The following is a 12,532-nucleotide window of genomic DNA, read 5'->3' as shown; positions in this document are numbered from 1 at the left end:
ACTTTTGAATCTGAAACAAGAAGAGCAATGTCAAAAGCCAACACTAGATGCCAGTAGATATTGCAGAAGTATCTCTGCAATGGTTAAATTAAGGAATGCAGCAAAACTACTCTGCTTCTTGTGAATTCCTCATGTGAATTTTCCCAAGTATTCTACAACGCACAAAGCACTGGGCACACAAACTGAAGACCTGAGTCTTGGTTGTGGACTGGAGCACACTTTACTCCTGCATCGATCTGGGCTCCTGGCCAGCTCTAGCAGTGGACAATGAATTAGCAATTTTGGAACAAAATACCTTTTGCTTGTGGCCAGTTTACACTTGAGTCTAATTTTCCAAGAGACTTCTGAGCTTCCTGTGGTCAGGAAGGATGAAAGACTTTCTTTAGAAAGCTTCTCTTTAAGGTGAACCCGGGCTTTCCTTCAACAGATTCTGCTGGAGCGACCTTTGCATAAATCTTTCTGTTTGAGTTTTGCTGCTCTGCAGAATACCAGTCATGGGTTTGAGGGTGCAATATATAAAATTACACCCCAGCATGTGACTGCATGGACCAGCTCATTCCCTCGCCTGTGTAAATCTGTTTCTGTCACAGGAGCTACGATCATATATCACGAGGGAAGAGTCTACACTGAGAACGTCAAGTCACCGCGGCGAGAGGGACTGGGCAGATGGTACTCACGTGCCCCGCTGGTCTGGTAGCGTTCGGAGGGCACGCTGGGCACGCTGCTGCCCACGTCATTCACTGCAATCACCCGAAACTGGTAGTTGACGTAAGGAGAGAGGCTCAGGACGGCCGAGTTGACACTCCCGGGGTATCTGGAGTGGTTATGCCACATGCCAGGTTGGAACCGGTCCTCCTCAAACTGGACGAGGTAGTCTGGGGGAGAGGATGGAGAGGTGGGGTTAAAGGCTCAGCTCACAAGGAAAGTTTTCCCTCCACTGTGCAGAAGAAAGCGGGAGGGATACAGGGCAGCGGGTGCGGTGGCTGACCTGTGATGGGGCTGTTGTTGTCATCGCCAGGAATCCACGTCAGCCGCACGCTCCTCTCGGCCAGGTCTGTCAGCTCCAAGTCACGGGGCTGGTCGGGTCGTTCTGTTGGCCGAGTAACGAGACAAATTAGTCTGGGATTGTCCCAGGAGCTGGGAGTCCCAGTTCCCGTCGCTTCTCCCGGGAGGGGAAGCCCTGGCTGTCTTCGCCCAGACCCGTGGGAGGACACACGCTCTGTGGCACGATTCACATCCTGCAGCTCTTGGTGGACCAGTGCAATTTTTTTAAACACAAATGTGCTAATTGTGCCTTGTCTTGAAACCCTACCTGCTCCCTGTACAACTGACGTTATCTGGTGGTGTAATCACAATACAGTGGCTTAGCAAGGGGGATATACGCTCTTACAACAAACTACACACGGCCGTCCAAAAAATAAATGCAAACAAATAGAACAGAAAGGACATAAAGCCTCAATAAAAATACATACTACTTAGAAATATTCTGGGCACAATTCTGGTTTCTTTCTCTGGTCACCACCCACCTGGTTGCACAAAACCAGCTCATGCAGTAACAGTCACGGTAAGAACTTCTTTCCAGGTAAAGGTCAAGGGATTCAATCTGATTTTTTTAATCCCATCAGGGCTCACCATTTCCAGGTATGGGGAAAGTGACTCTTGCACTCAGGAATTGGAACACGAAATGATGTGGCACAGGACCTTTCTACCCACAGCCATCTGGATGGGTTTTCAAGGACAACTTGGACAGGACTTGGAAGCACCAGCTCCCAGCTTTTCCAGCCGCTACACCTAGATTTTCTGTTGGTGTTATTGGCAAGGCAAACCAAAATCAATTTACAAAATAAAATGAACCAAATGAATTAGTGATGATTACCTTTCGGTAACTCTCTCAAACGGTTAGCAGGGACAGCTGCAAGGTAAGACATTGGTTGTTAACGGTGTTAGGTTAGTCATTAATCTTGGGTGGCCAAAAGAGCACTTGCCAAATATAAAATTACACACAGAGTTACAGATTTCAGAAGGATCCAGGCCTGGCTGGGGACCAGAATAGGTACATCCTTCCCCCAGAGACCTCCAGGCACACTCTGCACACCTTTATTCATACTTGTGGTACTCAGGAAAGGGGGAGCATTGGCCTGCTATGGAGTTAATTAGCTATTAAGGGAAAAGGAAGGGAAATAAATCAAGCCTAGTCAAATTATTAGGAATATGGGATTCGTAGTGCACTCTGACTTTTGTAGGGCCCTGTGGGTCTATGCCAGCGGCGTTGGCAGGTTGGGGCATTCCCATGGATGCAGCACGTCAGCAAGACTCGAGGTGGCCAAGAGCAGGGATTGATAAATCTGTGTTTTGCAAGTAAAATCTGGCACTGTACGTAAACGGGCGTGGGGAATGGGGCTTAGGTCTGTCACTCCCTATGGTGGGAAGGGGACCTGCCAGGCGAGGAGTGGCTCATTCACCCCCAGGCTTCCAGTGTTGCTCAACACCCTGACATTCAGTTAAACTCGCTTGCAAATTTAGGACTGTTCTCACAGAGCTTCAGCATCCACATTTGGATATTTTTAGCTCTGTGTAATAGCTACTCTTTTTTTTTTTTTTTTTTTGGTCTCAAATGCAAGTTTCCTTTGACTCAAATTCAATGCCATTGTCTGAGTCTGAGATTAGACAGCACGTCCTTGCCGAGTCCTGCAGCAACGGACCAATTGCTCTGCCAGCATCTCCCTGAGCATCTCTGCTTCGGAGGACAGTTCTGTGATCACAGATCACCCTTTCAGCCTGACCTTGAAGCCAGTCTGTTGTATTAAAACTGAAGCACCTCGCCCTGTGTCAGTAGCTGGGAGGACAGCTTTACCCAGGACGGTGAGGTACGCTTTAGCCGAGTCCTTGTCCAGCTCCGTGCTAGCTACGCAGGTGTAATCCCCTTGGTCCCTTTCAGCCACGCCATATATTGTCAGACCATCATCTTCTTTCTTCATCCTTAAAGGGATAAAAATGATAATCACATGGCTGTGCCTAAGTATATTAGGCAGCAGGATTGAGGTCTAACAGTTCTCTCATAAAATACATATAAAAGTCCAAACAGAACAGGTGTATGTCTCTGGTCTGAAGATTTTATCAGCTAAGGATGTGTTGAGTTATTCTTAGAAACTTCATTTCCTAAGGAATCGGCGAATGTGCTCTGGTATATATCTGGAATAATCACATTTTTTAGGAAAACAGTGACCTCTGACTGTCTCGTGTCCTGTGATCAGAGCTCACTTCACGAGGAGGGAGTCAGCTATGGAAAGGAAATTACAGCTGTGCCACTCACAGCAGATAAACATTCATTTTGAAGTAGCTTGTTATTAACCCACCCGTTTTATCAAGATGTCCCAAAATATCTGTAAATAAAAACCTATAGTCAAAGTCTTGATTTACTGGTAAGTCAATTTTAATTGCTGGGCAATGTCTGTTGGAAGGAGCTAGTAACATTAGAAGCGTCAAGAAGATGGGAACTTGATGTTTGTCCGTGTTATCCCTGGTGATTCCTGAAACGTTCTGTAAAAAGTCCAACAATCTTGGGAGAGAAAAACCATGAAACTGCTAAACACAAACCTGTTTCCAATGTACAGGGGCGCATCATCCTTCAGCCAGGTGACTGTGAGTTTCAGCGTAGGGTCGTGCTTTACACGGCAGTGGAGGCGAGGCATGGAGCCCCTCTTCACCACTTGATCTTCGGGTCCTCTCACAATCCTGGTTGGGTCTGCACGAAGTCAGAAAGAAAGTGTTGGGCACCGAACTGCTGGGTCTCAGCTCAAGAACTCGGTGAAGAGCAGCGTTACTTGGAAAGCACAAGCATGTGTGTCCAGCTTGCTGTAACGAGCTGTCTCCGATACAAACACTTGCAAATAAATTGATTGAAGAAGCCATTAATTCGTGCTGACCCTTTGAAAAAAATACCCAGGTTTCCGAGTCAGCAATCAGTTTTGCTGAACAGGGAAAGCCTCGGTGGAAACTTGGTTCAGAAAATGGTTTATTGACATTAGTTAACCCTGAGGAACACTTTAGTGTTTCTTTTTGCACCGCTCGTGGCATCTCAGCTCAGTATCCACACCAAGCCATTCTACAGCTTCAATATATCCACAGCCTTAATTTTTTCCCAACATTAAAAGGGAATACCATTTTCTGGATTCCAGCTCCAAATTACATAGTGCCTGTCCTGCTGACAGACTGCTAGAGCACGCAACCAACCCTCCCTTAACTTAAATTATTATTTCCGCTGCAAGTTTCAGAAGATTCAAGAGACCATTCTGACCTAGAGCCCTTCCTGCCCCTACCTTTGACCTCCAGGCGAACCTGGGCCTCCGCTTTACCCAGGATGTTGGTGGCCACACAAGTGTAGATGCCCTGGTCCTCCTTCCGAGCCATGGTCATCTCCAAGCTCCCGTTCTCGTGTGCCTTGTAGTTTCCTCCATCCAGCGTGTTCCCCTGGCCGTTCTTAAACCTCACAACACCACAAAGTGCTATTGTAAGGGAAGAAAGAGCAGGAAACCTCCTCTTCCCACCCCCCCGGACTGACAGGGGACGTGCTGCAGCTCTTACCATCTCAGGGTGGGGATCGGTGAGCCAAAGAAGGGGCAGTCGAGCCGGGTCCTGTTGTTTTGAATGACCTTGATGAGCTGATTGCGGGGGGCCAGTATCCGTGGAGGCACGTCTGCAAACAGCAAAAATCCCAGCCGTTGAGAAAGAAAAGAAACCAGTTTCCAGACCGCTGCTCCCTTTCCAGTCTTTTCATCCACCCTCCCTTCTCTTTTGTTCACTGTTCCTTGTCGGCACTTCCAGGACTCAGTAGAGCTTCTCCATTCCCTCTCATCTCTCCTTCCCTTTCTAGCCTCGCTACGTGAATCACATCTTAGTGCCAACAGGACTTGCTCAGCCTTGCCTGGCTTTGCAGGTCTGTGACGAGGGACTTCTGCTCCAAAGCCTGGCTGCAGAGGTCACGTACCTTTGTGCCCTAGCCTCGGAGCAGCTAACAACGAAGAGGAAAGCAAACAGAAGACTCTTGCAGGGAAAACTTGAGTACAGAGTGTTCATCTTCCCCAAGCACTTACCCAGGACACTGACAAAGGCGTTGGCGAGCAGGTAGCCGTGCTCGTTGGAGGCGTTGCATTGGTACACGGCGCTGCTGCCGATCTGGGTATCTCGGAATACAATGGTGTCTCCAGACACCTCTCGACTCGGGTTGGGGGGAGAAGCTTCAAAACAGAGAGCACTCTTTAAATTTTAAATTAGAATTCACGAGACAGTATCATTACTCTTCTTTCCGTCTCAGCCCAGATAAAACCAGATGACAGTATGTGACCTCCCCAAGCCTACAAAGGTTCAACTGGCCTCGTCTCAGACAAGCAGGTGGTTCATGTGCTGCAGTGCTGGAGCCCACACACACTGCTCAGTGGGGTGCCTGGCACCCCGACAGCAGCTCTGGCTCTCGTGGCCAGCCATGAGATCCCAGGCTAGGGTTTTTTTTGCAAAAAGAGACACAGACTCTCCCTTGCTCACCTTCTATAGGCTCGCCATTCACCAGCCACTGTATCGCAGGCTTGGGGTTCCCGTTGGCTCGACACACCAGCCTGCCATCCTCACCAGGGGCCAGAATGAGGTTTTGGGGTTCGTCCAACCAGTATGGAGCAGCTTTAAAATACACCAACGCACCAGTTATAGACGCAGCAGCCCTACCCCATCCAAAATCCCCTCTTCGCTGCTCCCTGCTGAGCTAAGACGATGAAAATACCGTCCTCGAGCGCAGCGAGGGTGGAAAGTCCTCTTCCCCCCTCTCTTCGGCCATACAAAACCACAACCTTGATGTCGGTGGAGCTCTGCTGAGTTACACCAGCTGAGATCGCATCTCACACTGCTTTTAGGTCAGTTTGGGCAAGAAGCAAGAATGGCTGGATACAGCCCAGAGACAGCCCCCACAGAAAGCCCCTGCTGGCCCTTTCAACAAATCGGAGCATCCCCTCCCATGCACGTCCCCTCACAGCTGCTGGTTGTGAAGTTAAAAAAGATGGCAAGGTAAAGATGACGTACCCTTCACTCTCACCGAGATCGTGTGGCGGATGCTGCCCATCTTGTTCGACGCCAAGCAGAAATACTCCCCAGAGTCTTCCTCGGAGACGTTGGAAATACGAAGAGCCTTGTTAAAGTTTTCCAGCTTGGTTTTGCCTGCTGGGAGTTCTCCTCCTTTCTTGTACCACATGATGTCTGGTGCTGGTCTAAGGAGAGGGGAGGAGATAAATGCTTTTGCAAGGCAAGAAAACAACTCCTAAGAAAAACAGTTCATAATCCTGCACTTGGAACCACTCACACCCAGGCAGAAGGACTCATCCATCCAACTGCTGGGCCACCCTCCTTCCTACCACAGTCCCTAAACCAGGACCCCAAGCATCACCAGCTGATCAGGAGCAGGGTCCATCTCACGCCTCGTACTTGGGGATGCAGAGCGCTGGTCTGGCAGCTTGTGCAGGCAGCGCAGGCAGCTCACTCCAGGAGGGCTGCCAACGTCTGACCCGAGCCCAGGACGCTTCTGCAGGCACATGGACCACAAATGTCCTCACCCGCAGTTTATACAGTGTGGTGAGGAGCACCCAGGAGATTTGACAATAGCTACAAGGACAAACCAGTGAGGAATTATTCCTGCACAGCAAGTGTCCAAAGAGACCTGCTTGTCCGGGCAGTGCTGCAAAACTCATCTCTCCTGTTTGCTCCATGCTCTTATGCTTCAAGCAGGTTACGAGAATATTATTAACAGCAGTTAAAAGGAAAGGAGCGATCCCCTTTTTCCTAGCCAGAGGTATTCCCACAGCACCTTGGTCCCAGTCCATCCCACCGGGGGCTGCTGGGGACCACCCTGTCCCCACGTCCCCCCGGGTGGGAAGTGGTACGTACACTCCTGAAGCAATGCACTCCAGCAAGAGGTCCACTCCTCGGAGCACCATCTGACTGCTTGAGGTCCCGTAGGGATACATGAAGCTGGGAGTTGTTTCCGTAATCCCTCGGGCTGAAATCAGCAGGAGAGGAAAAACAAACAAACAAACAAACAAAACAAGATGCTTTTAAACTCTCCTTTGCTGCAACAATGGGGAGGGCATGTGCAGGGTGATTTGGGGGGGAGACTGTTGAGTTCCTGGCCAAGCCTGGGATGCTAAACTCCACCCAGAAGTGTACCTGGAAAGTAGAGAAGGGCTCAAGGTAATTTTAATTTTTAAAGTAAAAAAAAAAAAAAAAAAAGGGGGGGGTAGAGAGAGGATGCTTGGCAGGCAGGGAGGTAAAAAAGCAGCAGAGGATGGGCGGAGGGAGCTGAGCTGCGGGGATGGTGCATCGGGGATGTCCTGGCACCGTCAGCTCCCGCCCACCCCTGCCTCTAGCACAGAGAAATGGGCTGAAATCGGATGAGACTTGGAAATACTGATGGACAGAACATGTAATGAAGGACAAAAGGAACAAATGGGCACAGGAAGGGTTTACTCAGACAACTGAGATCTCCAAAATACGGAGGATCCTGGTGCTGTCTGGGGCTCTAGCAGCACCAGGGAGGTTTCCCTTCCTAGGAGCTGCGGGGCCTGCAAGGACAGTGCCCTTTGGAAAGGAACAACTTAGCGACCAAAATGACAAATTTCAGGACTGGACGGGAAAATCTAACAGGAAAGAAACAGGGGGACACACACAAGACAACTCTCTACAGATACACACAGCAAAGGTCTCCTTGTAGGGGAAAAAAATTATTAATGGAATCAATTCCATTAATAAGTGGAGTTATTAAACTAGATCTAGATCAGTGAGGACAAAACAGGATGAGATGGGCTTAAAAGCAGCAGTAGCAGAGACGGAGGTTATGAGATTAGGAAAGGGGACAGAATGGCCGGGGTTGACACAGGGTCACTACAAATACCGAAGTGATGCGTGGGGCGAGCCCTCCCCGGTGCAGGAGCAGGATCTTGGGGTGCAGACCAAGCCCTGTCCCACTGCCCCAAAAGCTTCCTTTGTTGTGCAAGCAGGAGGCAGGCAGGCGTGCCCAGCGCCGCGGGGCTTTTGGGGATGCCCACGTCTGTTTGGGAAACCTCCACCTGAGCTCTGGAAGGGGAAAAGAGCTGGGAAGGAGGAGGGGAGAGAGGGAAGGGGCAGTTCGTGGAGTTCCCATCAGCCTGCCTTAGGGAAAGCCTGGGAGCAGGCTCACCGGGATAAAAAAACCCCAAGCCCAGGAGTTAAACCGTGCCTTTGAAACGCCTCCGGAGCGCGGCCACACGCGCATCCCACCGCTCCCCCACACCCGCAGGTTACCAGCCATGTGCTCGTCAGCAGGTTAGTCAATTATTTTATTAATGGATTACCAGGGCAGGCAAATCTTGACCTTATCGTGAAGGGCCACAGCTCTCTGGGCAGGCACATGCTGCTCTGGAGAGGATCTTATTCCTGATTAAAACCAGCCCACCCATGCCCGGGCTCTGCCGGGGCTTGACAGAGCCAGCAGCTGGGTTTAAAGCCAGTATTTATCAACAGCTCCCATACCCCTAGCCAAATTCATGAACTTCTGTCGTGTGATTAGGAAAGCTGGATATTAGTTTATAACCCAATATTGGCTTTTATTAGCCAACAGTCTGCAGCCTGTTTGAACAGGCTGTAAGCTTCACTCCCACTATAAACCCATTTGCTCTGGAGCCCGGGGCATAACTAGAAGAGATAAGCAGCAGTGCAAGCCAAATTTTACGAGCCATATATTAATGATGAAAATTAAAAATAAGGGAGATAAATTAGTATCCTAGCCAATTGTTTAATAAACCTAACAACAACACTGCATAGCTGATAAGCTTTTTGCCTTAGTCCAGCACTACTAATAAATATTTTGCTGTTTAAAATGGGGAGAGGCCAGAAATTCTCCCCCGAAGAATTTACAGTTCCAGCTCTGAACTTGCAGCAGCTACAGCTGGAAGCTGTCAGACAAACAGCAACATCTCACTCATCTGTTTTCAAGGAACAGAACCGGAAAAATAAAACCCATGGCTGTTTATTTCTGCTCGGAAATACATTCTGCTTCCAATATACTGCTGCTGTTGTCCCTGCCTCTATGAAACTGGACCCGTTCACCTGTGAACAGGATATCCCAGAAACAGCCACTTCTCACCCCAGAGCAGCCAAGTGACCCCTCCCCGCAGGCCTGACCTGATGGGATTTAAAAATTTTACATCTAAAAATTTTATATCAACTTGCATTTCTACCAAAAGGCGATAATGGGAATATGCACATCCAGACTCATCCCATCTGTTCGCCTCCTGCACAGCTAGCCAGCTTTAAAACATCCCGCAGGTTTGCCAGAAGGAAAAAAAAAAAAAAAAAAGAGGAAAAAAGCATAAACCAGACTTCAATTTCCATTTTTTAAAAAAGGTGAGAAACTTCTGCTAATAAAATATTCAGTTATTCCTTTTAGAACATTTTTTCCTTCATAATTGAAGACAGCCTGAGCTTTGCAGCAAGGAGATCACTGCGCCCCCCCATGAGCCGTGGGGAGAAGGGCTCGGTGGCATCTCCCACCATCAGCCCGGCCCTTGAGCACAGTTGGGGACAAACTGCTCGTTCCCCACGTCCGTGCCAGCAGGTCCCACATCCCCGAGGCGCGCTCGGGCACACGCACACCCATCGCAGCCCGGCAGGGAGGGGGACTCGCAGCCTCCTGCTGCTTCACTGCGTGGTGCCCGCCCCTCCCAACTCCACAGAGCCCTTTGTAGGGACCAGCACCCCAAGGTCCCAGAGCCCCAAGTCTCCCAAACACCTAAAAATACTTGCGAGACTGATGTCCCTCTTCCCCACACCCCTGCCTTAAGTCCCTGCTGTGCTGCAGTTGGTTCCAGTAACCAGTTTGGCCAGACTGGTCATTCCAGGGCAAAACATGGGGTTAGCAAAAACAAAAAGTGCTGAGAGTAAGAAATTTTTTCACCAGTTCATTATCTATTAAGAAATTTCCGGGTTGGGAGCTCAGATTTGCACAGGGGCACGAGTGGGTCACTTGAATCCACTGCCCCCACACTGTTCCAGGGGACACGAAGTGCAAATAGCCCATGTAACGCCAAGAGTTTATCCTGTGCACCTACGGATAGAAATCTGGAGAAACCTGGGCAGATAAGGTCTCATTTTCCTGACCAAGTGACTATTAAGCATCCCTTTTCCCTGAACAAAGACATGCAGTGGAAGATCGAGAAGCCCACAACCACCACGGTGATTTCCTCTCCTGAACCAGCAAAGGCTGCGAACACAGAAGTGGTGCCCAGCCAGTGTGAAGGCATTCTCTTTGAAATCCAAACATCGTTTAAACTGCTGAGGTGCAAGATATATTTACAGGAGAGCTCACCATTTCTCTTTTGTCCCTGTCCCTGTGTGCCTGTGAGAGGCATCTCCTCTCACTCACCTCTCGTTGAGGCATGATGTTGTTTATGTGGTTCCCATTGAAGCTAATTTTTGCTGCCAATCTCCTTTCACAGCCATTCCTACAAATATTTTCAGACTACGCCCAACCCATTTGCTGCCACCAGTATTTCCTCGGAGGCTGATTCCCTCTGTTGAGCCTCCCCCAGCTCTCCAGCATCCTCAGAAACCTCCCACTCCTGGCTGCCAGTAAGATGCCAACACTCCCAGTTCCCTCAGTGGGGAAGGGATGCCTGGGCTGCCTGCCGGGGCCACTGAACTCAGTGTCCCTCGCTTGGCACGTCCTCCTCTTCTCACACTCCAACTCTCTCTGCTTTTAGTTGGCAAAAGCACTCCTTGTCCCAAAAAGTCTCTGTGGAAGAAGAAAATGTGCCCTGGATCATGCAGGGAACAGACAAACCCGTGGCTCTGGGTGGAAGAGGGTGAGACAACAGCTGAGCAGGGTTTTGCTGCAGGTCATGGCCAGGGACCAGTACAGGGCATGGTTGGGGTTGACCCCATCCCACTGCCACACAACCCTGGTCCCCCATAAGCAGCAAGAGGGGCAAAAAGCAAATCCTGCCCACCACAGCGCCGGGCCTTGGGGCAATCGGACTCCGTGGTGGTCTTTGGCGAAGCATTTGCATCCCTGGTAGTGCCTGTGCTCTCAGCATCACCCGCAAACAGCCCCATCTCCCTGCTCCCCGACCAGCCCCTGCTGCCGCCCAACTCTGCCCACATTATCCCCTCACGTCCGTGACGCTTCCAATCTATTCTCAGGGCAGAGATCGCGCCCCAGGGAGCCACGCGGTTCTGTGTCTGAAGCATAATTTATGAGTTTGGGATGGGCTTCTCCCAGCAAACGCAGGCTCCCGAGGTAATCTCCCTGCCCAGACAAAGGGCAAGAGCCTTGTGAAAGCATCCAGCACATGTACAACCTCACCACAAAGAAACAAAGCACCCAGCTTTCAAGAAAACCAAATTCTCCAAATACTCCTTTTTTTTTTTTTTTTTTTTTTTTTCCCCAGTCACTGCCCGTGTTTAGCTGCAAATACAATAGATGCTCTTTCTGAAGACAGAGGGATGGTGGGTCTTATCTTTAAATCATAAGACTTTGCTGAGGACAAGCGACCTCTTCAGCGAAGAAGCAAGCTGGGCTCGCTCAGCCACGCAGATATTTTCACGTGGACCAGATCCTATTCAATCCAAATGCCTCTCAAGCTGGGCTCTGCAGATCCACTTAATTAGCTTAAAACTCAATAATTTTAAGACGTCAAAACTCCGAGGGGGATTTTGTCGCTGTTTGGTTCGTTTTGTCCCACCCGTTTTTGCAAAGTTGAGGCCATAACCCACGAAGGGGGACACGGGCACACACGGGGGAGCGTGTGGGCACAGACGAAGGGCGGAGGATGCTGCGAACGTGGCGGCTCGCTGCCCGGTTAGCGCGGGAGATAAGTCGGGTTAGGCAGAAAGGGGTTAAAAATCGTGAAGGTCTCCAGAAGCCAGCGTTGACTCACCACTGTACATGTCAGTGTGATTTCGTAAAGACGTTTCGTTATGGGGTTTCTCTGCAATAAACAAAAGACCATGAGCGTACTGAGTGCCACGAAGCGGGCAGGGGGACAAGGCGGTGCGGAGGGATAGAAAACAAAATAACTTCCCAAAACACAAGAGCAATGAGGACAGGCAACAGCAGGGATACAAAAGCACTCTGAGCACAGCTGCCTTTCAGGACAAACAACATAACACAGCAATAAAGGAGAGGAAAAGAGGGCTGTTTTCCTCCTACGACATGGGAAGACAAATAAATGGATGAAAATTGTATCATAAACGTTTCCTTGAAGTGGTGGGTTTTGGGTTTTTTTGGTATAAAGGCATTTACATCTTCGAAAACAACAACAACAACAATAAAATCGGTTCAATTTGGAGAAAATGCTTTTTCTCTCAGTTTCTACGAGGGAAACGTATTCTGACTACTTTCCCCCAGCATAAAGCATAGGTTGGACACAGCTAGGCAGCAGCGTAACGGTGCAGAAAGGGACGGCAAAGATGAACAAATAAAAATAATAATTAGGCTCTAAAAGCATAATCTGCTGTA

General features: G+C 49.5%; 1 protein-coding gene across 22 annotated transcripts in view; it reads right to left on the bottom strand.

The window, feature by feature from the left end:
- The window catches only part of NFASC (neurofascin), a 96,461-nt gene that overhangs the window by 39,065 nt on the left and 44,864 nt on the right, over window positions 1-12,532 (bottom strand). For 12 of the 22 annotated variants that reach the window (XM_074925444.1, XM_074925453.1, XM_074925457.1 and 9 more), the window contains 12 exons: window positions 11,952-12,002; window positions 6,928-7,039; window positions 6,070-6,254; window positions 5,542-5,673; window positions 5,094-5,237; window positions 4,585-4,696; window positions 4,320-4,486; window positions 3,598-3,745; window positions 2,855-2,979; window positions 1,877-1,912; window positions 989-1,090; window positions 678-875 (listed from right to left, as the gene is read on the bottom strand). In XM_074925444.1, coding sequence (XP_074781545.1) covers window positions 678-875; window positions 989-1,090; window positions 1,877-1,912; window positions 2,855-2,979; window positions 3,598-3,745; window positions 4,320-4,486; window positions 4,585-4,696; window positions 5,094-5,237; window positions 5,542-5,673; window positions 6,070-6,254; window positions 6,928-7,039; window positions 11,952-12,002 — 1,512 coding nt within the window. The remainder of the gene's footprint in view (window positions 1-677; window positions 876-988; window positions 1,091-1,876; window positions 1,913-2,854; window positions 2,980-3,597; window positions 3,746-4,319; window positions 4,487-4,584; window positions 4,697-5,093; window positions 5,238-5,541; window positions 5,674-6,069; window positions 6,255-6,927; window positions 7,040-11,951; window positions 12,003-12,532) is intronic. The other 10 variants (XM_074925451.1, XM_074925455.1, XM_074925463.1 and 7 more) reach the window with 2 other exon arrangements.

Source organism: Athene noctua, chromosome 23, assembly GCF_965140245.1.
Source record: "Athene noctua chromosome 23, bAthNoc1.hap1.1, whole genome shotgun sequence".
NCBI lineage: Eukaryota > Metazoa > Chordata > Aves > Strigiformes > Strigidae > Athene > Athene noctua.
The sequence above is the reverse complement of the archived record's forward strand: the minus strand, read 5'-3'. Positions and strand labels throughout refer to the sequence as shown.